Raw genomic sequence first — 25,844 nt, 5'->3', positions numbered from 1 at the left:
CAGTCTTGACGTTTCAGCTTGTGTGTCTTGTTCAGTGGTGGTCGTCTTTCAGCCTTTCTTACCTTGGCCATGTCTCTGAGTATTGCACACCTTGTGCTTTTGGGCACTCCAGTGATGTTGCAGCTCTGAAATATGGCCAAACTGGTGGCAAGTGGCATCTTGGCAGCTGCACGCTTGACTTTTCTCAGTTCATGGGCAGTTATTTTGCGCCTTGGTTTTTCCACACGCTTCTTGCGACCCTGTTGACTATTTTGAATGAAACGCTTGATTGTTCGATGATCACGCTTCAGAAGCTTTGCAATTTTAAGACTGCTGCATCCCTCTGCAAGATATCTCACTATTTTTGACTTTTCTGAGCCTGTCAAGTCCTTCTTTTGACCCATTTTGCCAAAGGAAAGGAAGTTGCCTAATAATTATGCACACCTGATATAGGGTGTTGATGTCATTAGACCACACCCCTTCTCATTACAGAGATGCACATCACCTAATATGCTTAATTGGTAGTAGGCTTTCGAGCCTGTACAGCTTGGAGTAAGACAACATGCATGAAGAGGATGATGTGGACAAAATACTCATTTGCCTAATAATTCTGCACTCCCTGTAGGTGAGCTGATACCTGGAATGTGTCAGAATTCAACTATAAAAGAAAAAAGAGGAGAGAGTAGAGGGTGCTGATTTTCACAATAAGACCATTTGTTCCAGGACGACTTATTATGAGCCACAGAAGAACAAAATGGAGTGAAGTTACCTGGCATATCTTTAAGTCTAACAGCAGCTTATGCAACAGTCCTGTAAAAGTTTGTGCTTACAGTTTGTGCTTATGGGCACAAACTGTATGCTTTTTTTTTCATGTGATGAATTCATAAGAAATGCAGTTTAATAAGAGAGTGTTACCATGGTGACCAACAAAACAAAGCTTATCAATTGTATTTTAATCTAACTCGGATTTAATGTAAAACCCGAGTAGCTTCAATGCTGAATCTTAAAAAAGTATTTTTAATTACTTAATTTGTAATGAACAATGAAAAAATCTGTTTAATTCAATATATTAATGGAATTATGAGTTTATTTTAGAGGTTGTGACAAAGTCTCCCTATCTGCAGCCTCATCTGATGTAACAAACTACAGCTACAGACCATTTCCCAACGCAGAGTGGATTCATTTCAGCTCCCACATGAGTTTAAATTAAAACATTTTCATCAAGCTAAATATCTTCATCAGTTAAAAACTGCATTAAAATCAGCAGACTCCACTTTCTGTAGACAGAGAAATACAATTGTTATTACAGCTATAACCTTGGATCGATAGAGGTATTATATATATTTTTTTATTAGTATAAAATAACTCTAAAATGAAGATTTATGAGTTGCAGCTTCAGAAGACTAATTATGTTCTAAGGAAACTTGCAGTTAACGACAGTGTGCATGTTGTACTTGTCTGAGCAGCCCAACAGAAACTGACAGTTAGTAAAACAACATGTTTAAACAACGACAGCAAGTTTAAACTGGTCTGGTTCACTGTTGTTGGTGTTCATATGAAACTCAAGTATGAAGATTCACTTCCAGTGTTTGTGTCTCTTTGCCTTTTAACATTAATTCTGTGGACAGTGTTGGTCAAGTTACTTGAAAAAAGTAATTAGTTACTAATTACTGATTACTTCTCCAAAAAAGTAATTAATAGGTTCATCTATCATAAACCTATTGGTGGAACACCAAGACAATTCTGCTACAATGGCAAAAGCAAGACGCAAGTCACCAGCGCTCCTTCTGTAATCTCGTGCACAAGGGAGAGAGCTGTGACGAGCGCTGTTCCTGCCGCTCGAACCCCAGTCACTCTCAGTTAGCTCCCCCATAGCACTGCTCTTTATTGTGGTTACATGAATATGCAAAGATTCATTAACATATGAAATCTTATATAGGCATGCATGTGAACAAAGAGTACCGTCTGTATGCACGTGTGTGTGTGTGTGTGTGTGTGTGTGTGTGTGTGTGTGTGTCAAGATATGACTCTGTGAACGCCTCCTTAAAAAGCCGGTGCCAGGAGTCCAGCGGTTCACCTAAACAAAGGGCTCTTATTCTTAAACAGATATAGATGTGTTTGCCATACCATATATCAGAAAGAGAAGATACAATCTCTCTCATGACCCTAGGAGGTGTGGGATCTATGCCAGAACACCCTGGAAGACGAGTGAATGTACTCCCCTTTTCACGGTGCAGAAGGCGGTTGGAAACCTACTAGGATAAGACATTCTATCAATCTACAATTGATTATATACCTCTAAGAATATATGATTATATATTTCTAAGCATAAATGACAATTTACCAATATAAACCTAACAGGTGTGGATAATTTTGCCGAGAACTCAAATCCACTGATTACAAACAAAGTGAACACAAAATCGCCAAAATGTGACAGCAGCAACCAAAGTAATCATCACAACCCAAAGACATGGAAAAACTGGTCAAACGTATGCAGGTCACAGCCTGCATATGTAGGCATCATTATCAGGTAGCCTACAGGATTTAAAACAGGCTGAAAAGGCTCATGGTGTTTGTGAAAATCTGTTTGCTTCTGATTGACTTTGCTGGCAGTGAACCTGAACAGAGCTGCTGCTGCTTCCGGTTGTTTTAATGTCACTTCAAAAAATCCTGAATGTCGATGTCTTACAAACAGTTAAAGGGAAGATCAACATCCCATAAGTGATGACGGACTACTGATCAGTGTCAGATAGACGAAAGGTTTCATACAAATTGATTTAAAGTGTTTATCACAGTAAAAATTGCTTCAATGAAAACTCCCGACTCATAACCAGTTTCAGCAGTCTGTGAGTTTTCCCCTGACATTATCTAGTCTAGATGTTAGCAGTGATTGTGTGGATGGCAGGTTTGTGCTTTCACAGTCAGACTGACTTGTGTTTGTGGGAACACTGAAATCCTGGAAGGATCCACAGCATCAGGCTGTTAGTGTCCAGCTTTACTGTGTTCATGAGAGCGTTGCTGTAAAGCAGTTTGATGAACAAACATTGTTTTCTCTCTCTGTCTGACTAAAACCTGAACAAAGAGGCTGTGCAACATTGTCCTGTCACACCTGTCCCACAGCTTAACTGGTCAGATCAGTTTGAGTCCAATGAGAAATATGATGTTAATAACCTGACTAAAGTCAAACCACAAATCACAACTAACTTTACTGTAATTTTATTTTGAAAGGACTAACAAGAAACAACAGCACACTGCTATGTGTGACTTTAGAGACAACAGTTTTCTTCCAGTAAATAAAAAGACAGTTTGTTGTGTGAAGAAATCAATCAAACGTCAGCTGTTCATCAAATTGTCTGATTCCAGTCGATCAGTAATCTATAACTGTCACGGCCTGGGGCATCGGTGAGACGCTGATCGGCCTTTTCTATCTTTTCTCTCTCTCGCGCTCTCTCTCTCCTCCTCTCTGACGCCGGGGTGGAACTCATTGTGGGTTCACGCCCTCGGCCCACGCCCATGGAAAAGAACACACCTGATGCCCATCAAGATGAGCAGCATTTAAGTCAGGAGGTGATTGCTGGTCTTCGCTGGATTGTTGTCTACCACACGTCAGTGAAAGTCAAGCTACAGCTCAGATAAGTCAAGTGTCCTTGTGAATATTGTACTCATTCCTGTCTCCTTGTCTACAGACCCCCTGGATTACCTTTCCCGTGTGAACCTGTGTGTGTTAAGTGTGGAGAAAGGGACTGCCGTCGTGTATGTGGACAGTTGGAGAGCGAGTGATTCCCCCCTTGGATTTCCCTGGAGCCCGTCCCTCACATTGTTGTATATAGCACTACCCCGCACTCTCTGTATATACACCTGGTGAACTCTGTAAATAAATCCTTGTGTTCAGCTGATTCAGGAGTCCCCGTGTTTGAGTCCCCTGCTTTGAACCTTAACAATAATTATGTGGAAATGCAAGAGTGATCAAAGTTTGTCCTGAAATAAGAGCTGACCTTCTGGTCCAAACATCACAGAAACAAACAGTCAAACAGTTAAAGGATGAAAGAAAGCCAACTTACAGTTTCTTCAAAAACACAAAAACAACAAGCTCCACTCCACACCTGGGGCCCGTTCCTCGTACCTCGCTAAGTAAGTTAGCCGGATTTGATTGTTGACGATTTCGCGTGATCTTGGATCGTTCGGTTCTCCGAAGCTCATCTGGGACTTGCTGTCATAGCAACAGATCCGTAAGCGTAAACCTGCTTGGGAGCAGGTTTACTTTATGTAAACAGGATTAGATCGCGGCCACTCAGGTATGTCCGCTGCATTTACACGAAAGCAACAGCGATATTTCTCCACTGTTTCTCCATAAATAAATATTATCAATGTAACTAAAGATAATGCAGTATTTGATTCTTTTATTGATTTCATACAGATACATACAGGTCATTTCCGAAAAAAAGGGAAATGTACTATTAATCATTCTATTACATGTATTTGATTATTTCAGATGTAATTCATATTTTAGAGTAGTAATAGTAAATTACTACGTGCAATCAAGATGAGAGACCACGGCTATAAAAGCGAAGGTGGATTTGGGAAGTCTGTCGCAGCCATGTCCTGTCCGTTTGTACGCGAGCAAGGAAGGTGCAAGATTGATAAGGAGAGTTTTCAGAATTCAGCAGATATTGCGGGATAGACGGGACCCTTTAGCTCAGCGCGACGGTGTGCTCATAGAGAGATATCGATTCTCCCGTGAGGGTATTATTTTCTTTCTCTCTCTCTCTCTCTCTCTCTCTCTCTCTCTCTCTATATATATATATATATATATATATATATATATATATATATATATATATTTCCCAACTTACTGTGCATGCTTCAGTCACCCCTTGCATGGGAACAGGTAAAAGTGATGGAGTGTTATGTAAAACTACACACAAAAAACCCACAATGTCAATAAATGTCACAGTACAAAAAGGGGTGTGACGAGGGGGTGCAGGACCACCACCTGTCTTTATTTGCTCTGCCCTTTTCTTGGTTGCTGTTATAAACAAACAAACAGATTATTCCAGGGTCTCTTTTCAAGAGACTAAAAGCAATATAAGTGATAAATATTACCATTCTGTAGAATATTCTTATATTTCACTTTTACTTGTCCCCATGTTCTAGTGGGTCCTGTTGTGGCTCTAATGTGAAAGAGGATATGATGTAATATAATATAATGTGGTATAATATAATATCACATGATATAATGTAATATCATGGATCACTTACGAGTTTAATTTGTCAGCAACTTTCTGCCAGCCCTCTCTCCTTGCTTTTGCAGCCTTTGCAGTGTTCCCCTGCGTTTTAATTAAACTCTGAAACTCCTGATATCCCTCAATCAAGAGTTCTTGCTCTGCTGCCGAAAAATACTGAGCGCGCTCCTTCGACATCTTCGCCGACCAATCACAGGGTTGCCGATCAATGTTTCTACTATCGATGCGTAGCCCCTTTTAAGCCACCCAGTGATCTCAGATTACTTCATCCAGCTATACTAATCGTCAACAACAGGTGTGTTCGGAGAACCGGATTAGCGAGCTCAAAGTTAACGCGATGATTTGATCTTGGATGTGTCATTTGATCTTGGATGTAGTAAGCGAGGTACGAAGAACGGACCCCTGGACACTAAACATGGACACACATGTGAGCTGCTTCCTGGAAGGAGGCAGGACTCCAGCTGAAGCTCAGGACACATGGGAGGAGCTCAGCAGGAACATTTGAGTTCATTTGACTGGACACTGGAACATTTCTCTGCTTTCTTCCTCTTTCATTTACATTAAATTTGTATTTGATGCCCCCGTGTGTGCCTCTGTGTTCAGATGTGACGTCTTCTTTTTGACTGTCCTGTTGAATGTTCATCTCTATTACAGACCTGTTTGTCATACACACGATATCATCTTTACTCATTTGACTTTTAGACCTCAGAAAGTGTTTTTCTGTAATGGACAGAAGTTATTTTTACTTCTTTACAAGCTGATGTTAAAAACAGAAATGGGCTATAATTTATAACCACTTTCTTTAACTACAGTAAATAATTTAATTGATGATTTATGGAAACAAGAAAGATGTTCCTTTAACAAAGACAAATTAATCAATCCAATATTTTCATAGATGTTGATCATTGTACAAACTTTACTGAATGTGTAATAAATTTATTTTTTTATTTTTTTGTTTCCTGCAAACTGGATAGACTGGTTCAAAGTAAAGTTTCATTTTTGACATGGAACCTTGTTGTAGCTGCAGAGTGAACACACACAGAGTGATCCCAGATCAGCTCTGACACACCCACACTGTTTGCTTTGTTTTGAGTATAAATATTTACATTGCAAACATTCACAGTGAGTTTCTCTTTTTCCAGTCTACAGATCCAGTCGCACTTTCTACTTTCACCTGTGCAGTAAAGACTGAAAGCAGAGCTGAAACCAACTGTCCAATCAGCAAGCAGCATCAACACCTGAGCTTCATTCCAATGTGGTGACAGGGGCTGTGTCCCAATTCAGGGTCTGCAGCCTTAAAGGCCGCATTTCAAGGCCGATTACGTCACAGCGACGCGACGAAGGCTGTCCCAATTCGAAAGGTGTTCGAAATGCAGCCTTGATTTCCCCTAATTTTAAGGATGGATCGGTGTATCCTTTGTGGCCCAACCTATCCCAGAATGCATAGTGCTGCGATGGGTGTTGATAGCTGGAACATTTAGAGACAATAAATTACAATGACAAAGCATTGAACACCAGGCAGAGCTCTTTGGGTAATCTCGTGCATGAGGAAGAGAACTGTGACGAGCTCCTGCCGCTCGAACCCCAGTCACTCTCAGTTAAGTCCCTTGTAGCACTGCTCTTTATTGTGGTTACATGAATATGCAAAGGGTTCATTAACATATGAAATCTTACATAGGCATACATGTAAACAAAGAGTACCAGTCTGTATATATGTGTAGGTATGCGTGTGTGTGTGTCAAGATATGACCCTGTGAACGCCCCCCCCCAAAGCTGGTGCTAGGAGGGCAGCGGTTCACGTAAACAAAGGGCTCTTATCCTTAAACAGATGCAGAGTAGGTGTCCTCCTATTCCATAAATCAGTAACAGAAGGTACGACCTCTCTCATGACCTTAGGATGTGTGTGCATGCCAGAACCCTCTGGAAAGCACACAGAGCCTTTGCAGACTACTAAGGATCAGACTTCTTTCATTATGCAATCGATTATAAAACTCTAAGCATATATGAGTATATATTTCTAAGCATAAACGACCATCCAACAATATAAACCTAACAGTAATCCTGTTACTTTACCGATTACTTAATTTCAAAAGCAATTAGTTACTAATTACTTAGCTACTTTTTAAAAACATGATACATAATCTGCCTAATTCTATTTTTCTCTGCATAATCCATCATATAAAATTGAATCAAATGGAAAAGTCCCCTTTAAAAAATAGTTGTATTATTTTTAATCTTTTAAATTTACACACATTACATTAAGCACAAATTGAATTATATGCAACAGTCTTTTACTAGGAAAAATTTGTTTAACATTTATTTTTTGTGTTTACATTCACTCTTTCAAAGAAATGCAAGTAAACCACAGCAAAAAATAAATAAAATCATAGCTTCAGTGGCTCTAAGTCCTGTTACTCTTAAATCTATTGTCACCTGTTTAGCAGGAGTGGAGCAGTCAGAGATTTGCCCGGTGCTGCAGCGGTCATGTCAGCAGAGTGATCTTGCTAGGTGCTTGCTCAGAATTCAAGTTTAAATATGTTTACATTATATTAATCATTATTAGTTATCACAGCAGTTAACTTGAACTCTGGGTCAAATACTGAGCATCAGTAAAGATTAAATATAGGTAAGTAAATTTAAATGTTTTGAAAAATGTACTTCTAAAAATACTCCTATTGCACCATGTTCATTCACTCATGAGCCGCTGTAACATGGATGAAATGGCTGAATTGCCACCTCAGCGTGAAGTCAAGTACTATAGTTCTTCCAGAAGCCTGGAGAACTATTATTAGTAAAGTATTTTTTTTTTTGTCTACAGTCAATTATTAAGTTAATTTCATTACAACACTGTTTTTTGTTTTTTTTTCAGACTTGCTGGATGTAACCACTCAGACAGAAGCTGTGAAGCGCTGTCCTCTGTTCTCAGTTCCCAGTTTTCTAGTCTGATAGAGCTGGACCTGAGTAACAATGACCTACAGGATTCGGGAGTGAAACTTCTATCTTTTGGAGTAAAGAGTCCACACTGTACATTGAAACGTATCAGGTTTGCTCTGTTCATTATAGCTAAAATTAGAAACATATTGTTCAGAGATGTAATGTTATTTATTTAAACAGTGGAGAGCATTGGTAACACAAACACCCACATGCTCTTTTGACTTACATGTTTCCAAGCTTATTTCACTACACTGGCAAATTCACACTAAAGAAGGAGATACCCTGCTTGTGTCAAAATTTGATTGATGACCCTAGCCTTGACCTTTTTTTTTTTTTTTTTTTTTGCCTGTCCCATTTTGCTCTCTTGCCATCAGAATTATCGTCTAAAGGCGAAGAAAGATGCCCAACAGATTTACTTTATCAAATGGACCATCCCAGCCTTGCCGTAATGGTCTATTTGATTCACCTTTTATTGTTTATTTTATTTTATTTTCACTTGCTAAATACGGGACAGACTTGACTGGGGGAAAGAAAGAGGGAAAGAAAAACAGCAGGGAAGAGGGACGGTGATAAAGGGCAAAAAACAAAAAACAACAAAATAAGCAGACAAAAAAATACATATATCGATCACCTGGATCACCTGTTGAGAAAGAAAAAAGAGAAAACAAGCAGAAGAAAAAAAAAAGCAACATAATAAACAACATCACAATGATCTATGGGAATATAACAGTAAATACTAAATGTTAAACATTATTGTGCAGCATGTAAGATCGACAGCGCACAGTGTGCTTTGAGGTAGGAGCCAAAAAGGGTGTAGTTTGTGTGTGTGATCACCCGTGTGTGCACCTGTGAGCATGAACGCGCTTGTTTTTAAAAGGTTCCTTCATGTAATGATCTGCTAGAGGGTGTGGGGGGCCACTGCCCCGTCCTCCAGGGCATGAAGCAGGTATGGAGGAGATCAAAACTCCAGACATCCAGAGGCCCTCAGAACACAAGAGACCAAGGAAGACCAACAGAGGGGCAGCCGCGCCGCTATCCCAGAAAGAGCTGAGGAGAGCCCCAGATGAGGGGTCACTCAGCAGCCGCGGAGCAGAAGCCAGGGGGGGTTGCAGTGACGTGTCCGTGAGCTCCGCCGGCAGCCAGCTGTGCCTGTGACTGAGTGACTGAGCCCCAGGCCAAGACGCTGAGGGCACCCCACCCCTGAAGTGGCCAGAGCGAGCCCCAGGTTCCAGGCCCCAACAAGCAGCCACCAGGAGTGAGCCGGTGTGTACCTGGACGCCCATCCCCAGACACAAAGAACCACCAACGCACCGATGTCTGAGGGTGCGTCTACCACTGGCAGGGGAAGTGGTGGGGGGAGATAGGCCTCCATACCGTGGAGGGCCTGAGATGTCCCTAAAGAGGTGGCGTCTGATACCCAACCTGACATATAGACACAGACATACAGGCACACACAGATACAAACATCCATTCCCACCCTCATGCTCTCATAAGCAATTACTCAACACTCACCCAACGTGGAGACAGACATAAAGAGACGCTGTACACACAATCACACTCCCCAAGTGCACTCTAAGCCCCAGGCCTAGGTACCCTTGCCTCTGGAGGGGGAAACTGCACCCAGACCCAGGTAGTGTTACCCTGCTGACTGGGGTGGAGAGAAGCAGACTGCCCTGATTCGGCAGCAGCAGGGAGGCCCCACATTCCAGACCCCAATCGGAGAGCCAACTCCTCCTCCTACACCTCCCCCCCCCCCCCCCCCGCTCGTATGTAGTGTTGATGCGTGTGTGTTCTAAGATGCATTTAAAACCCAGGAGGGCATGGAGCTACCTGCCAGAGAGCAGCAGGTAAGCACATAGCCCCTCCTGATAACCCCCAATGTCTACATGTATTTAAAATTGAGAGGTGGGCAACGACGCCAGGGGTGAGGTGTACACCCTGATGGTCTTCTGGATACCGTGTAGTGTGCCCACCCCCAAGATCCTATATGTATGTGTAATGAGAGTGTGAATAATGTGAATGTCTACGTTGTGGGATAAAATTGAGGCACAGGCAGCCAGAAGGGGACAGAGGGGGGGATGCCTCCCCTGCACCCTGGTGACACACCTTTACACCAAGGCCCTGCATGTGTGGGTGATTGTGGTGGAGCGGGAAGAGGGAGGCAGCTAGAGATGGGGAGGGAAGAAAGGGAGGTGCAAGTGACCCCTCCCTGGGGCCAGCTCCCCCGCTGACCCCAGTAGGCACCCCCATACCCTGCAACCCCCAGGGAAAGGGGGGCCCAGGCCCACCCGGACCGGGGCCCAGTTCAGCAGCGCTGCCTGGCCCCACAGAGCCCGGGACAGCCCACCCGACCCCACCACAGAGAAAACTGCACCCACCCCGTCATCCACTCATCTTCCAGACTAGACAAGACAACAGACGCCCAGGCTGAGATCTTCCTCCACCTCTCCTATATCTCCCCCTCTTGCAGAGTGAGTTCCTGAAGAGAGGAGACCTGCAAGATGTAACAGCCTCCCCCCACCAGTTGAAGAGCCCCCCAGGTGTTTTTTGTAGTGAAATAATCTAATCTGCCCAACAAACACACTAAAGGGGAAGTTGGAATGTTACATTTCAGACACTTCGATAAGTCTTCTGTTAAGGTTCAGATATTGAGGAGGAATCCAAAATAATAACCACAGATCCGGCCGGGTGCAATTAGACGACATTTTAATGAATTACACGCGCGGAGCTCTAACACTGTGCAGATTTCAGTGTTGAACTACCTCACAATAGTCAGACAAAGGTTTTATAGGGTTGGCAGTCTTCCTGTTGCCAGGCAGACTCAAACAAAGCATACGTCACTCCAAAACCCCAAACGTTCAGTTAACTTTGAACACAGTTTTAAAAGGAAGATCGTCTTCGGCTCGAACCCAGGTGCTTCCTGTCACCATCCTCGGACGCTCGCCTCCGCTGTCGCTTATCTCTGGGACATCTGGTGTACTTCCTGGAACAGACTAACACGTACACACCCCAACTTTGCAGTCGCAAGCAAAACATGATTAAACTCTTACCTATATAGATGAGTCTACCTAATATGTGTGTGTGTATATGTGTCAGCTTCTGCTGCCCTCTGTTTCACCTCTCAGCTCCCCAGCCAGACCTTGTAACCTTTCCACTAGACAGCACGTACCCCACTGAAACTATGTGTGTATGTGTGTAATAATCTTGACTTACATGTAAAATATATAAAACAAATATTTCAATCTAATACAACTACTTAAAGCTTAATCAAAGCTTAATCAGAGATAAATGCATAATAAAACACCCTACTCTTGGCTTGCACTCAGACTCTGCTTACAGTTTCACTTTTGCAGAAGCATGCCTTGCAGAAGTGTTTCCTGTCTCATTTTGGCACAGAGTTACTCTACGTGGGGCCTTTCCTTTCACAATGCAGTCTGCCCATAAAGTTTTAAGATTATAGATTCAAAAGCATTTTGGGTTATAGATTCAACTCAACAGTTTAAGGTGGTTCTTCTTGGACCTGTAATAAAGACTAATATAATACCAATATATTTGAACATCTGAATGCATCTGCATGCAACATCACTATTAATAATGAAATGGTAATTATGATTATAAAAATATCCACAAAAATATCTTTCTCTTCCTGACATTCCCTCTCTTGTGGTGGCCCTCGAAGAGGGTCACCACAAAAACAACCACTTTAATCGACTAAGTGTAAGCACATTATCCATAGCTCCTAAATAAATTTCATCATAGCTAAAAGCTCAACTCTAACTGTATTTTAGAACTCACATTTCCTGTGTTATAACCTGTTTTAATATATCATTTTATTTCATGTTGCTGCTCTTAATGTAATGATACATTCTAATTTATACTTTATCAGACTTAACCAAAATATATAAGCTTTCTCCCCTTTTGCTTCTACTTTAAAGCAAAAAACTTGGTCACTTCAACAAGCATTTGTTATTCTGTAACTGCATTTTATATAATAAGACTTATGTGGAGCTGCATGTGTTATCTCAAGATGTTACATGTCACACAGTTTAGTTACAAGCGAAACTCCTATTCAGTTAAGGCTTTTGGCCTGGAATCAATACTGTCATGTGTGTTGATGAACTCCCTGTGTCTGTAAGTGTGCGCAATCCTTCAATAACTCAGGTCATTCTCACAGTAGATTGGCTAATCATTAACGCTAACCAAAAGTTTTTGACCCTCAAGAGACGACTCTCTGAGCCACAACTCTGTTAAAGGCACAGAATGCAATGTGTATGAAATCATCCTCATAAAAAGCTCTCCTCTACCCTAGAAATAAATCTATTTAATATCTGTTTCTAAAGCCTACATTATAACAACTTATTCTAAACGTCAAAAAGAAATCACACATTTTCTACTCTTAAAACCTTCACTAATCTTCCCCATTACTATTATTATTCCCACAGTTTCCCTTTAAGTTTGGTGTACAACTCCTTATTGACACCGGCCTTCTATCTTCTAAACCTAATTCAGTTCATTTTAATCCTTTTTTTTAAAAATAACAATCTCAGCCCCAGTTTTACCATATCTAAATTATCAAACAACCCCAATAGTTATAAAATCATACTAAAACCCATTTCAAATTAAACAAATTAAACCTTAAATCCCTCTCTTTTTTGACACATCTCATGTGGCAAAAATCTCAAAATGCTTCACCCAAGCTTAGGAAATTAAAAGGGAAAAAGGTTAGTCATATCATCTCTCAGAACAGCTCAGCAATCCCCCTCTCTGGTATTTTGCTCTGGCCCTGAAAACCTGTGTTTAAGGAATAAAATCAATTTAATCATCATGTCAAATCTTCTCGACTCCTTGCTCCCTTCAAAGTCTGGATCCTTGGAATTTCCTGGAAACAAAACCTGTACTTTACATTTCATACTCAACTCCCCCTTTATGATCCAATCTGTGTTATAACAAAGAAAACTTAAAACAAAACAGTTGTCAATCATGTGTTACTTCAGTTAATGGTAACATGAGTTATATCAAACAATGTTTCCCCTCTAGCATTTAGCATTCTCCCAACAATATAATGTAATACCATAACCTAACCCCAGTAAAAAAGAAATTTTCTCAAAGCAAACATCAGCAACCCAAAATCAACATCCCCAGATTTAAGTCTCCCACTTGTCCTGCTTATGACAAAAGCAAAACAAAGCATCCCCTTTCTTTTCCTCACATGGTAAATTTGTCCACATTTATTCATCCCCACCTTAGTCCAGTCACACACATTCACTCACACGCATCCACACGAGATATTTGCTGATATGGGGCCTTCCGCGCACGTCATCAGATGCTCCACATCAGCAAAATGAGCTCATTTGTTTGTTTTATTTCGTTTTCCTCTTTAGGAAAATAGTTCTCTATAGTTTTGACTGGATTGAATCGATACAATCCTAAAATTAAACAGAGACTCGCCGCCAATCAGGTCTCCACCGGTAGACTCCTCCACCGCCAATTATAATCTGTAAAGCCCACCTGATTTTCGTACTTGGTAATTTTGTCAGCGCCGTCAGTTCACTCTCTCCCAGGCCTGCTTAGAACAAAAATGAAAAAAGAGAGCTGATTATTAGCTCATCAAAGTACAAAACAAAATCACCTGACAGGATTTTTCTGAGTGCACTACTACAAACTTTCGGGCCCCTCTCAGACATATCCATGTTTAATCAAACTCCCTCTCTCGAAATAGAAACAACAGCCTCAAATATCTGAAACAATCTTAAATTTCACCCGTTCAACACACCGAAAACCTCGTCAAAAGATCAAAGACTGTTTGCACAATGTCTCCCTTCCTCACTCTGCCATGTTTTCATTCAGCATAAGATATAAACCGATTTCAACAACATATCCTCACTAAATTATAAATTTCCTGTGCAAATCTGCACCTCTGGACAGACCTGACCACCGTAATCAATTATCCTGATACTTTACCATTATATACTTCGCCAAATAATCCTCAACAGCCACCGCTCTGTCTCTTGAACTGAAAGCCTCAGACACACCCGCACACACACAGGAAGTGTCTTCGTCACCAGTCACTCCAGCTAATTTGCATACTGATTCATCTTTACAAGTCAACTTGACAAAAGAAATACATGTTTAAACCTTAACACATTATTGAATTATTTTCATTTTCTTTCTATACTAATCACTTACTTTTATCCATCAGTGCAAAAGCACTCCTAACTCACTCTTTTAAAACTGCTTTAACAACTTTTCTTCTGTTAATTTCCATAACTCACTCCCCTGTCATCTAACTTCTTTGACTCAACTTCAACCTCAAGCTTTAAGTCTATTTTATTAACCATTCACACCATTCCATCACTCATACAATTAGCAAGCTGATCTTCATTGTGTATGATTATGTTCTTAGCCAGGTTTAATCAATGTCTATGCATTAATCTTCATGAGCTTGTCTTTGTAAGGTTAATGCATTCTCTGTTTGTGTGTGTTATTTTGCATATATGGCTTCGCAGTCTCCCAGACATCTTCCCAATTCTCCAATTAAACAGTCAGTTTTCTCTTTCCCCGAATTACTAACCCAAATTTTAATTTCCCACCTTACCTAACAGCCCTCCTGGTCTTCAGCCAGGTGTTAGGGCTTGCTTTTCAGGTTCATGGACACATCATGCTGTGAACAATTCAACTAGAAACTTGCCTTAACTTATCCATTGGTGTTAACCTCTAATTTCTTCCGACTGCTGCCGTGGAGAATTGGTCCAGGTCTGCTTTGCTCCTGAAAATAACAAACTAAGAGATTTTCATTATTATCACGAGTGCTTAAACGACCCACTCCTGTCTCTCCTATCACAAATACCAATTATATCATGTTTATGTCATGAATATGACTATAAACGTTTTCCTCATTGCATTTCATGTTAATTGAGTGTAAGCTGCTTTCTTTGTTGCGTGCCGTGATCATCTTAATTAAGTGTAAGCTGCATCTTCATTGCATTTTTATGTATTCATATTTAATTTATGCATCTTTTCACTGAGCTTTACATTCAAACTATCTCACTTCTGATTCATTTCAAAATAATTTCACATGTAACAATTTGTGCATGTGTGTTTTCTATTCGTGTTTACCTCTTTGTTGTGACGTGGTGGACATCCCTAAACAATCATGAGTTCTGGCTTCAATTTTTCCAATCCAATTATATCCTATATTCTCGCAGTCAAACTCGTCCAGCTTCACCTGAGACTGGACCCTTTCATTCACAGTGTCCTGTTCGGGCTTCAAAGCTCCAGCAAACACAGTCTGTTTCTTCTCTGTTTTGATCTTTCCGTATTCTTCTTCGAAGTTAAGTTCCCGTCTGGCTTTTCAGTCTTCTCTTCCAAGATTACTTCAAGCATGGCAAATATGACACTCAATGCCCAATGCTTTTCCACAGTTCTTTATCCCACTGTTCAACTGCTCAGCCTGTGATTCACAGTACATGTTGCATTACTCTTACATGCTGCTGCTGGTGTCGTCAGTCGTCATCAGTATTTAATGGATCAGGGGCACTGTCGTTTGCCTGCGGTATTCAAGTCCACGATGTTCTGTCGGTCTTCATCAGGAGATTGACTGTCGTTTGAACTTCTTCCCAGTTTAGGGACAAAGTGACAGGTGAAGCTGTAAAATTTCAGCCAAAGATTGGCTTATTTTCCCAATGTTAATCTATCCTTTTTTGCCGGTTACTCAAAGTTCCAATGTTGAGCGAAGTCCACCTGTATTGGCACACTAAAGCATATAATTAATATCATATTCATTTTTCATCTTAAAACCTCCATTTGCTTCATCTGCCTAGAGTTAACTCGTCTGTCTCTCTTCTCTGGGTGTACACTTGTCACAGTGAGTTTCCCTTTTATGGGCATGCAAAGTTCCTCTCACAACCACCACTTCCTCTCACACAGCAGGCACACAGAGCCATATTTCCTGTTTCTTCAAACTAATCTAACTCTTTTGTTTTTTCTTTGTATTTATAGTCTACAGACCCTCTTTAATTCTACTAAATCTTAATCTAAAAACAATACACCTTTATTTCATGCACACTTTTAAATGTTCTAACCTCTTTCAGACATGAATCGTCTCACACACCCTACCTTTTCTCTCTCAAACTTCCCCCTTTTTCAGTCACTCAGACAAATCACGCAGAGTCACTCAAATCAAATACTGACAGCATTCACATGGTTAAAATCACTCAAATTACACTTTCATACGAGTATTTTGGACATGCCTTCCATAATCAGAAAGAGCAAGTCAAAGAAAAACAACTGAAACCTCTAATCATCCTCACAGCTTCTCACCACACACACATAACTAAAAATAAAACACACCACCATTTATGGCTCACAATATATACATCTATCAAAATTCAGTCAATTACTATACATCCACACTAATATATTCAAACTGTATTTATACAATTCTAATAAACAAAACCAGCATCTCAGTCACAGGCATTTTAAAAACATCTACAAACAATAGTTATCAAACTAGATAACCCGAAACCGAAAGCAACAATCATCTCATGCGCTCCGCAGCAGCTGCCTCATTTACATAAACACACACCATCAGTGCACATCCGGTAGTGCACTGATGACACAAGACTTCTCTCACACAAAGATCTCTTATATTATATTACACAGACGTCTTTTAATTACAACTGCACAGATTTTAGGCCTCTTAAAACCTATATAATTTTGACAAATTTAACAATAACGGTCCAACCGATAAAGTCCCAGACTTTTTTGCGCCCACTTCACCGGAACCGACTCTAACTGTTCCGTCCAGATTTTCTAAAATCGTAACTCCTACACAATTTCGACAAATTTAATAATAACGGTCCAACCAATAAAGTCCCAGACTTTTTTGCGACCAATTTTAGCCAGTATTCCGTCCCTGACGGTGGCCCGATTGCTAATGCCCTAACCAAATTTATCGTAGCCAAAAAAGCGCAAATAGGGGACTCGATCGATCCCCTAGCGATTTTGAAGATTCCCCAGTCCTTTCCGGCCGTCGACCGTACTACCCCTAGTCGCCGCTAGGTCAAAGGTAAACGTCTTTACCCAGGAGGGAGCGTTACCTCCAAGAAAATGCGCTTCTAAAGTCCTAAAGTAATTTAGAGTAATTTGAAACAACAATCTACACCCAAAACAGGATTAAGATTAAGGACAACCCTCAACAATTTTGGTGGTTCCCCAGTTCTCCTCGGATGTTGCCCGAAACTATTCCTAGTCGCCGCTAGGTGAAGGATAAATTTCTCTATCCAGCAGGGAGCGTCACCTCCGAGAAACTTCTTAAGGGTTGAATAACCAATGGGGCTCCAACCCACAAAATGACCAAATTCCCTACCACACTAAATTAGCAGCTCCAACTGCTTTAATTCTCTCAGCACTGTACTTTATTACTTTCATTATCCTTATTTCAATTTCAATTCTCATGAGATTTTCACCAAAATCAAATCAGACATTCACCAGTAATTTTCAGTGAGTAGACTTTAATTTGTCATATCCAATTTGGCACAGTTTGGAAATTTCAACAGGTATGTGCCTTACCTTTGTATAAGCCGGCTTGTCTCTCACTTCTGACCACTCACTCGTATCTGCCCGTCTAATCACCACGGACCCCGGATCTCTCCGTCTACACCTCCAACAATTCCCCCTCTCACCGGACGATGCCCCCAAATGTTAAGGTTCAGATATTGAGGAGGAATCCAAAATAATAACCACAGATCCGGCCGGGTGCAATTAGACGACATTTTAATGAATTACACACGCGGAGCTCTAACACTGTGCAGATTTCAGTGTTGAACTACCTCACAATAGTCAGACAAAGGTTTTATAGGGTTGGCAGTCTTCCTGTTGCCAGGCAGACTCAAACAAAGCATACGTCACTCCAAAACCCCAAACGTTCAGTTAACTTTGAACACAGTTTTAAAAGGAACATCGTCTTCGGCTCGAACCCAGGTGCTTCCTGTCACCATCCTCAGACGCTCGCCTCCGCTGTCCCTTATCTCTGGGACATCTGGTGTACTTCCTGGAACAGACTAACACGTACGCACCCCAACTTTGCAGTCGCAAGCAAAACATGATTAAACTCTTACCTATATAGATGAGTCTACCTAATATGTGTGTGTGTATATGTGTCAGCTTATGCTGCCCTCTGTTTCACCTCTCAGCTCCCCAGCCAGACCTTGTAACCTTTCCACTAGACAGCACGTACCCCACTGAAACTATGTGTGTATGTGTGTAATAATCTTGACTTACATGTAAAATATATAAAACAAATATTTCAATCTAATACAACTACTTAAAGCTTAATCAAAGCTTAATCAGAGATAAATGCATAATAAAACACCCTACTCTTGGCTTGCACTCAGACTCTGCTTACAGTTTCACTTTTGCAGAAGCATGCCTTGCAGAAGTGTTTCCTGTCTCATTTTGGCACAGAGTTACTCTACGTGGGGCCTTTCCTTTCACAATGCAGTCTGCCCATAAACTTTTAAGATTATAGATTCAAAAGCATTTTGGGTTATAGATTCAACTCAACAGTTTAAGGTGGTTCTTCTTGGACCTGTAATAAAGACTAATATAATACCAATATATTTGAACATCTGAATGCATCTGCATGCAACATCACTATTACAGTTTTTCTCGATTGCTAAAACACATTTCTTGAAACTACGCCTCATATCCGCACAACAGTAAACACAAATCCATAACATCTCACTCAATTCCCCAAACATCCTATTTCCAGGTCAAAATGAAGCTCTACACCCAAAACTATTCACTCCTGCTGAAAAACCGAACTTTGCCCTCAGACATCAAACACAAGCCCTCAAAAACACACACACTACAACAGAGTTTTGCACACTGGTACAATTAATTCAAAACAATAGTTCCAAAACAATTAGGTTGTTTATGGTTCTCCCCTTCAAAACCCTTGTCACATGATAAACACAAAAGACGCAACCAATGTATGTACAGTGGCACATTGTCATTCATGTACTATACAGTACAACACACACCAGAAACATTATCCCACCACAGCATCTTGTCTTTGGTCGGGGTCAGGCCAGAGAATCTCATCCACATCACAGGCTATATTGGCCCCAGCCAGGCAGCGGGGGTAAAATCCTCTTGCATGCCTGATCCACCCCTGGCATGCATCTACTGATATGTCTAGGCAGGCCTCTTCCATGGCCTGAAGGAGGTGAACACGGACATAAGGTTCTCGGTCATACACTTTCCACCGCCATGCCGAAAATAACTCCTCTATCGGGTTTAGAAAGGGGGAGTATGCAGGCAGAAAGATATTAGAAAACCTTGGGTTATTGGTAAACCAGTCACGAACCAGAGCAGCACGATGGAAGCTGACGTTATCCCACACAACAACGTAGTGAGGCTGCTCTGGCTGTGCTGGTTCCCTGTAGTCCAGCTGGAACATATGTTGTCTTAAACCATCAAGAAAAGCAAGGAGAAGCATAGTGTTATAGGGTCCTAGTACGGCATGGCGGTGGAGTACCCCTCGTTGGCTGATGGCTGCGCACATAGTGACATTCCCCCCACGCTGACCAGGGACATTTACAATAGCCCGATGGCCAATTATGTTCCTCCCCCTTTTCCTTCTTTTGGTCAGGTTAAAACCTGCCTCATCCACAAAGATCATTTCATGGGGAACAGGCCGTCCTTCAATCTCAAAGATTCTCTGCAAAACACATAACACAGTAGAGTCAATCGGTACCCTGAACCAAAGTTCAAGAGTGCTGAGATGGCAGCATAAACTGCCATGCTGTGATGGTACACAATACCTTATACAGTATCAAAACTCATACCTGAACATATTCCACACGTTGGTTTTTCACTCTGTCAGAGTTTCGTTCGAAAGGGACTCGGTATGCCTGTTTCATCCGGAATTGATTCTTTCGGAGGATGCGGTCAATTGTGGAGAGGCTGATGGCATTTATGCCTCGAAAAAGATGATCATCCTCAATCGCTCTCCTTTGAATCTCTTGCAGGCGGATTACATTATTTGCAATTACCATGTTTACAAGTTCCCTCTCTTGCTCCTCCGACAAAAGCCTTAACCTGCCTCCACCAGGTGGTCGTCTCTGTGTCCTACAAAAATAGAAGCACTCATTACTGTAACTGTCACACATTCATTTTACAGGAAAATAATGGAAACATACTGAAACTCAAGACACATAAATTCAGTAACTTAAACGTTACTGTACAAAGCAGTCTTACTGCAAGTACACCTACCTGTTTTCCTCCCTGAAGGTTCTGATGATGGAGGCAACAGTGAAGCGACTCAAATTTGGTTGTACTCGTTGCCCAGCCTCCCTCATAGTCATCCCATGGACAAGGACATGGTCAACTAAAGTGGCTCGAATTTCATCCGAGACTGACTGTCTTCGTGCCCTTGCTCTTCCCCTTCCTTGTCGCCGTCGTTCTCCACCTCCACCTCCTTCACCACCTCCTCCTCCTCTTCCACCACGTCCTCCTCTTTCACCATGTCCTCTTTCTCCACCACGTCCTCCTCCTTCACCACGTCCTCTTTCTCCACCACGTCCTCCTCTTTCACCATGTCCTCTTTCTCCACCACGTCCTCCTCCTTCACCACGTCCTCTTTCTCCACCACGTCCTCCTCTTTCACCATGTCCTCTTTCTCCACCACGTCCTCCTCTTTCACCAGTCCTCTTTCTCCACCACGTCCTCCTCCTTCACCACGTCCTCTTTCTCCACCACGTCCTCTTCCTTTGCATCTCTTTGGATCCATTGTTTCAAACCTGAATGAGCTGACTTTGGCCCTTTTATCTATCCATCGCAGGTTCTGATTGGTGTGTGCTAAATTTTGACTCCTAGTGTTTCCACCTGGTTAATTGTGTGCTAATTGGGCTCAAGCTATGCTGACTTAAGTTAACATTATTGCATGCTAGTGCTTTCTACATGACTACATGGTGTAAGCACTGTAAAATGTAGGGATTTGTGTGTAGAGTTTTGCAGTACCAGTTCACCAAATTTGAGTCATGTGTCAAAGCAGGGAATAGTGTTTATAGTTCAGGGAAATGGGTGAGCTTTTTGACCAATAGCATTTATGGTTTTGAAATTTTAGTTTAGAGGCCTGGTTATAGTGTTTAAGCAATCGAGAAAAACTGTAATAACAGGATGCGGATGTGCAGACAGAAAAAGCGGAACTAGGAAGACCAGACCAGCAACACATACACATTAAGTAAGGGCAGAGGTAAAGAAGTTGTTTTGACCGAAACTGTGTATGACGTGTAAGTTGAACAGAGTACCACAGTAACAGGAGGAGTGGGGGCTAGATGAGGAACGCTGAAATTATAAATGTAACAGATCCAAGGACGGCTCTTCAGATCTGCTGATGCTTAGCACCGTGCACATCTCTCTTCCATGAAGATAATGATTGAATAAAATGATTATAAATACCTTGACCAGACTGAGTCACGTCTTCTCTGTCCAGTAGAAGAATAAAAGAACTGGGATCAATAAAACCTAGTCACTCACTGATTTCCTTTAATGCCTGGTTCACAACGTGAGTGCCACTGTCACTTGTGATTTTCCCTGGGATACCCCACCCGGGAATGATTTTTGACAGGAGGCCTTTTGCCACTGCACTGCTGTCTGCACTTTTTGTGGGGAATGCTTCTACCCACTTAGAAAACATTACTGCTACCAGGCAATACTTCTTTCCCTCGGCTGTTGTTTGTATTTTGTCACGGCCAGAAGGTCCTCACCGATCGATCTGCCAGTTTGGGTTGTGTTTGTGTGCACTTTGTGTGCTGTTTTCTCCTCTCTGTCCTGTGTGGGTGTGTGTGTGTTTTCTTTGTTGTGATGTGGGAACATGTACTTCCGGGAACTGTGGCACGGAACGGCAGCAGACCCTGGAGTAGTGTCCCGCACTGGAGTCGCCGGATGTGTGCTTAATCACTTTGCCAGCTGCTACTAATAATTTGCCGTCCCGAAGCAGACCTATTTAATGGTGTGGTCGGATGACAGCCAGCGCTGGAACATTGAGCTAAGCCAGGTAGCGCAGCTGTGATTTAGTGTTTCAAGATTGTGAACAAGAGAGTCTCCAGGATGCAGGGAACAGAAGAAGAACTTGCAAGAGAGGGAATTATTCTTTTGGATTACAGAGTCGAACTGTTGCCTTATTTCCACTGTAAATAAATTCACCATCACTTTGCAAGGAGTCTGGTACCTGAGTCCTCTCATTCCACTCTCCATGACACATTTAACCTTTCTCCAAAATACATTTCACTTGTTCATGACGAGGAGCTGCGACTTTCACTTGGGCTTCAAGATGTTGATTTTGGAGCAGTTGCTTCTTTCTTAGTCAGCATGCTCACAGTCCATGGTTATATAACGCTGGCTTCACTGTGGATGGTGACGCTGGTGTTGCAGCAGTTTCCAGTACATGGCAGGGTTGAGCCTTTGTGATGGATACAAAGGTACTTTGTATCCATCACATCACATTGTCATCACATTTTTAACAGCTGGAAAGTTGATGAAACACATTTGATTTTGCTCCACAAAGTGAAATGAAACAGAAAATCACAACATGAAGAATAAAGAAATGAAACCAAAAGAGTAAGTTAGGTATGTTAAATTAGTCAAAACAGGTTTGACTGGTTGTGTCGGTGTGAGTGTGCACTCTAGTAGGTGTACAAATATCTGCAGACACAGAGGCATTAGCACAATAACCACCGCTCATCTTCATCCACACTTTAAGGAATCATGGAGGTTTCAACATTAAAGAAAATGATAGATGATTTGTGTCTCTGTGAAGAAGTTAAGGTAGAAAAAACAGGTCTCATCATTGATGGTAATGCTCTGTACTATTCTTTGTATTATACGTCCGATCCAAAGCTGGACCAGCGCTGTGGAGGAGATTATCCTGGATTCAAACATGAGGTCTGTCAGTTCTTTAAGACTCTGCAGGAATGTGAAGTCAATCCGTACGTCATCCTGGATGGTGGCTCAGGGCCCGAGAAGCATGAAAGAAATGTGTCTTCTCTAAAATATAAACTGAAAAAAGCAAAGACAATAGCAGAGACTGAGCCTGATGGCACTTTACCAGAGGCATATAATGTGTTACCCCCTTTGGTCAAAGATGTCTTCATAGAAATCTTAAGGGAAAAAGGCATAGAGTTTAAACAGTGTTTAGGAGAGGCAGACCCCGAGGTTGTTTCCGAGGCAAATCAGAAACAATGTGCTGTGCTGTCCATTGACAAAGATTTTTACATCTTTGATGTGCACAAAGGTTTCCTTTATCTCGACAATTTTGAGTGGAAAAAAGAAGAGGATGGAAAGATTCCTGCTAAGATCTACAAACGTTCAAAGTTTTGTCAGCATTTTAAATTGGACCCTGCTCTCATGCCAGTCTTTGCTTCAATAGCAGGAAATGATTATTCAAGATTAGAAGACAATGGTGCTTTTGCAAAGGAATCATCTTCACCCGGTGAGTACGGCATTAAAAGACTGGATGGTATGCTCAGCTTTTTAAGTAAAGTGAACCTGGATGGCTTGGACGACTCACAGAAGAGAGAACGTGCTCTGAGTAAAGCTTTAAATCATGTTGGCAAAGAAGAGAACCAAACATTCAAACTCGCCATTAAAAAATACGTTAAACCAGAAAAAACAAGTTCTAAGTTGCCACCATGGGTGTGTGAAAAAGTTGAGCATGGAGAACTCACCAGTTTCACCACAAGTGTTGTGGATCAGAAGACAATTCTGCTGACCCCACTTGTAGAGGACTTTTCACAGCACAGTAGTTACACAGCTGCTTACCGCATCAGACAGTACTTCTATGGACTGTTAACAGGAGGTGAGATGTGCACTGAATATGGCAGAGATGGAGAAGAGATCAAAGACTATCGTGTCCCATCAATACTTCCCAGCAGTGATGAACAGAAACAACTGAAACTACAGCGTCTGCATAAGGTACTGAGGTTAATCATTGAATATGTGTTTAATTACTCTGACAGGTAGGCATGTTTCTGTGGTACATGTCAGCATCTTGTCTGTGGTACCTCTCTGTGTAGACTCCTGAGGGTTTGCGTCGCAGGGTGTTTGAACAAGCTCTGCAGGTTCAGACTTCAGACTTAGAAAACATCCCCGACCAGCTGAAACTGCCAGTCTGTGTGACTGTTTTCTGGTTCAAGAGGCTACAACACCACCCAAAACCTGAAACTGTAAACTGCCTCCACGCTCTCCTACTGTGGTTTGTGTGTGAGCCTGATGGTCCAGGTTAGTCTCACGGGGTAACATGATGAAATTCATTTATTGGTAACAAGCATCAGCAGATGGACTGCAGTCAGAGTTCCTGTAATCAGAGTTACTCTAAACAGATTTTATGTGACAGCAGCAGCACTGTTGCTTCCACATCAGCCTGAACAAGAAGAGAAACTGCTGCTGGTCTCTGGTTCTGTGGCACCAAAACTTTGTCTTACTTTGTCTGTAGAGGACGAGTTTGAGAGGAAGATGAAAGCTTTAAAGGATGAAGGTGTGAGTAACTGGCAGCCATGTGTGGCTCATGCTTTCAGCCAATGGCAGTGCTGCATGAGGCAGAGCCTCCACCTGAACCAGCTGCTGTGTTCCCCTCTACCAGAACCTCAGTGTGCACGGTAAACCCTAGACTAATGATGTGCTCCATAGATGTTTAACCCACTTCATCAACTTTAACTGTGATTTTGTGCTTTGTCAGACTTTACTGTGGACCTCTCCTTCATCGGCTGGCAGATAAAGACACAATTAAACAACTAGAGAAAACACTGAGAGGAGAAAAGAAGGAATTATATAAATATTTAAAGACCATTCTTAAACCAAAAAGTACTGGAGAGGGGTCCTCAAGTGAGGAAGAATGCCAACAACTGCAGAAGACTGAGGAAGAGGAGAACTCAGATGAAGATCTCGTAACCAGTCTAGACAATCTAGACATTGTAGAAACAACTCTGGTTATTGGCGATTCTGCACTCAGAAATGTGCAGCTAGAGACTCCAGGAACCATGATCATATGCATTCCAGGAGCAACAGCACCTGTCATTGAGGCTAATCTGAGACTGTTGGCTAGATTTCGAAAGATTGTAATTCACGTTGGCAGTAATGATATCCAGCTACAGCAATTTGAGGACTCTAAAAATAGTATTGCATCTGTTTGTAACTTTGCCAGAACAATGTCAGACACTGTAGCTTTCTCTGGTCCCTTCCCCAATGAGACCATGCTGTCACTGAACCGCTGGCTGTCGGAGTGGTGCTCAGAAAACAGTGTGGTATTCATAGATAACTGGCAAACCTTCAGCGAAAACCCTGGTCTTATTGAGGAAGATGGCATCCATCCCACTTTGGATGGTGCAGCTCTCCTTTCTAGACATCTGGATGAATTTTTAAGTTAAAACCAGAAAGCAGGTTTAGGGTCTTACACACACCTCTGAACAGTTCGTTCTGTCACCCACTCCCAAAATCCTGTCCTCACAGACTCCATAAAACTAAAGAGCCAAAACAGCTAAATGTGGTTTACTGAATATATTTTTACAGTAAAAGTTAAGAACACAAAGAAATGCAGTGACACAGTTTTAAGACACAGTTTTGTTTAATGAGCACCTGAGAGAGGAAAGAAGAATATATCAGGGAAATGAGGCAGAAATTAATAGC

The 25,844-nt window shown here is 41.7% G+C and overlaps 2 protein-coding genes across 2 annotated transcripts; one reads left to right on the top strand and one right to left on the bottom strand.

Moving 5' to 3' along the window:
* Positions 1 to 18,810: 18,810 nt before the first annotated feature.
* Positions 18,811 to 20,742, bottom strand: LOC109200245 (uncharacterized). The gene is made up of 3 exons (XM_019355736.2): positions 20,433 to 20,742; positions 20,006 to 20,288; positions 18,811 to 19,878 (listed from the first exon to the last, which is right to left on the bottom strand). Exons 1-3 carry the CDS (start codon positions 20,522 to 20,524, stop codon positions 19,207 to 19,209), a joined length of 1,047 nt encoding a protein of 348 aa, XP_019211281.1. The 5' UTR covers positions 20,525 to 20,742; the 3' UTR covers positions 18,811 to 19,206.
* A 2,186-nt stretch (positions 20,743 to 22,928) lies between these two features.
* On the top strand, positions 22,929 to 25,585 carry LOC109200246 (protein asteroid homolog 1-like). The gene is made up of 4 exons (XM_019355737.1): positions 22,929 to 24,134; positions 24,236 to 24,440; positions 24,655 to 24,817; positions 24,898 to 25,585. Exons 1-4 carry the CDS (start codon positions 22,929 to 22,931, stop codon positions 25,583 to 25,585), a joined length of 2,262 nt encoding a protein of 753 aa, XP_019211282.1.
* The last annotated feature ends 259 nt before the right edge of the window (positions 25,586 to 25,844 follow it).

Source organism: Oreochromis niloticus, linkage group LG14 (genome assembly GCF_001858045.2).
Source record: "Oreochromis niloticus isolate F11D_XX linkage group LG14, O_niloticus_UMD_NMBU, whole genome shotgun sequence".
Lineage (NCBI taxonomy): Eukaryota > Metazoa > Chordata > Actinopteri > Cichliformes > Cichlidae > Oreochromis > Oreochromis niloticus.
This window is presented reverse-complemented; position numbering and strand designations above follow the sequence as displayed.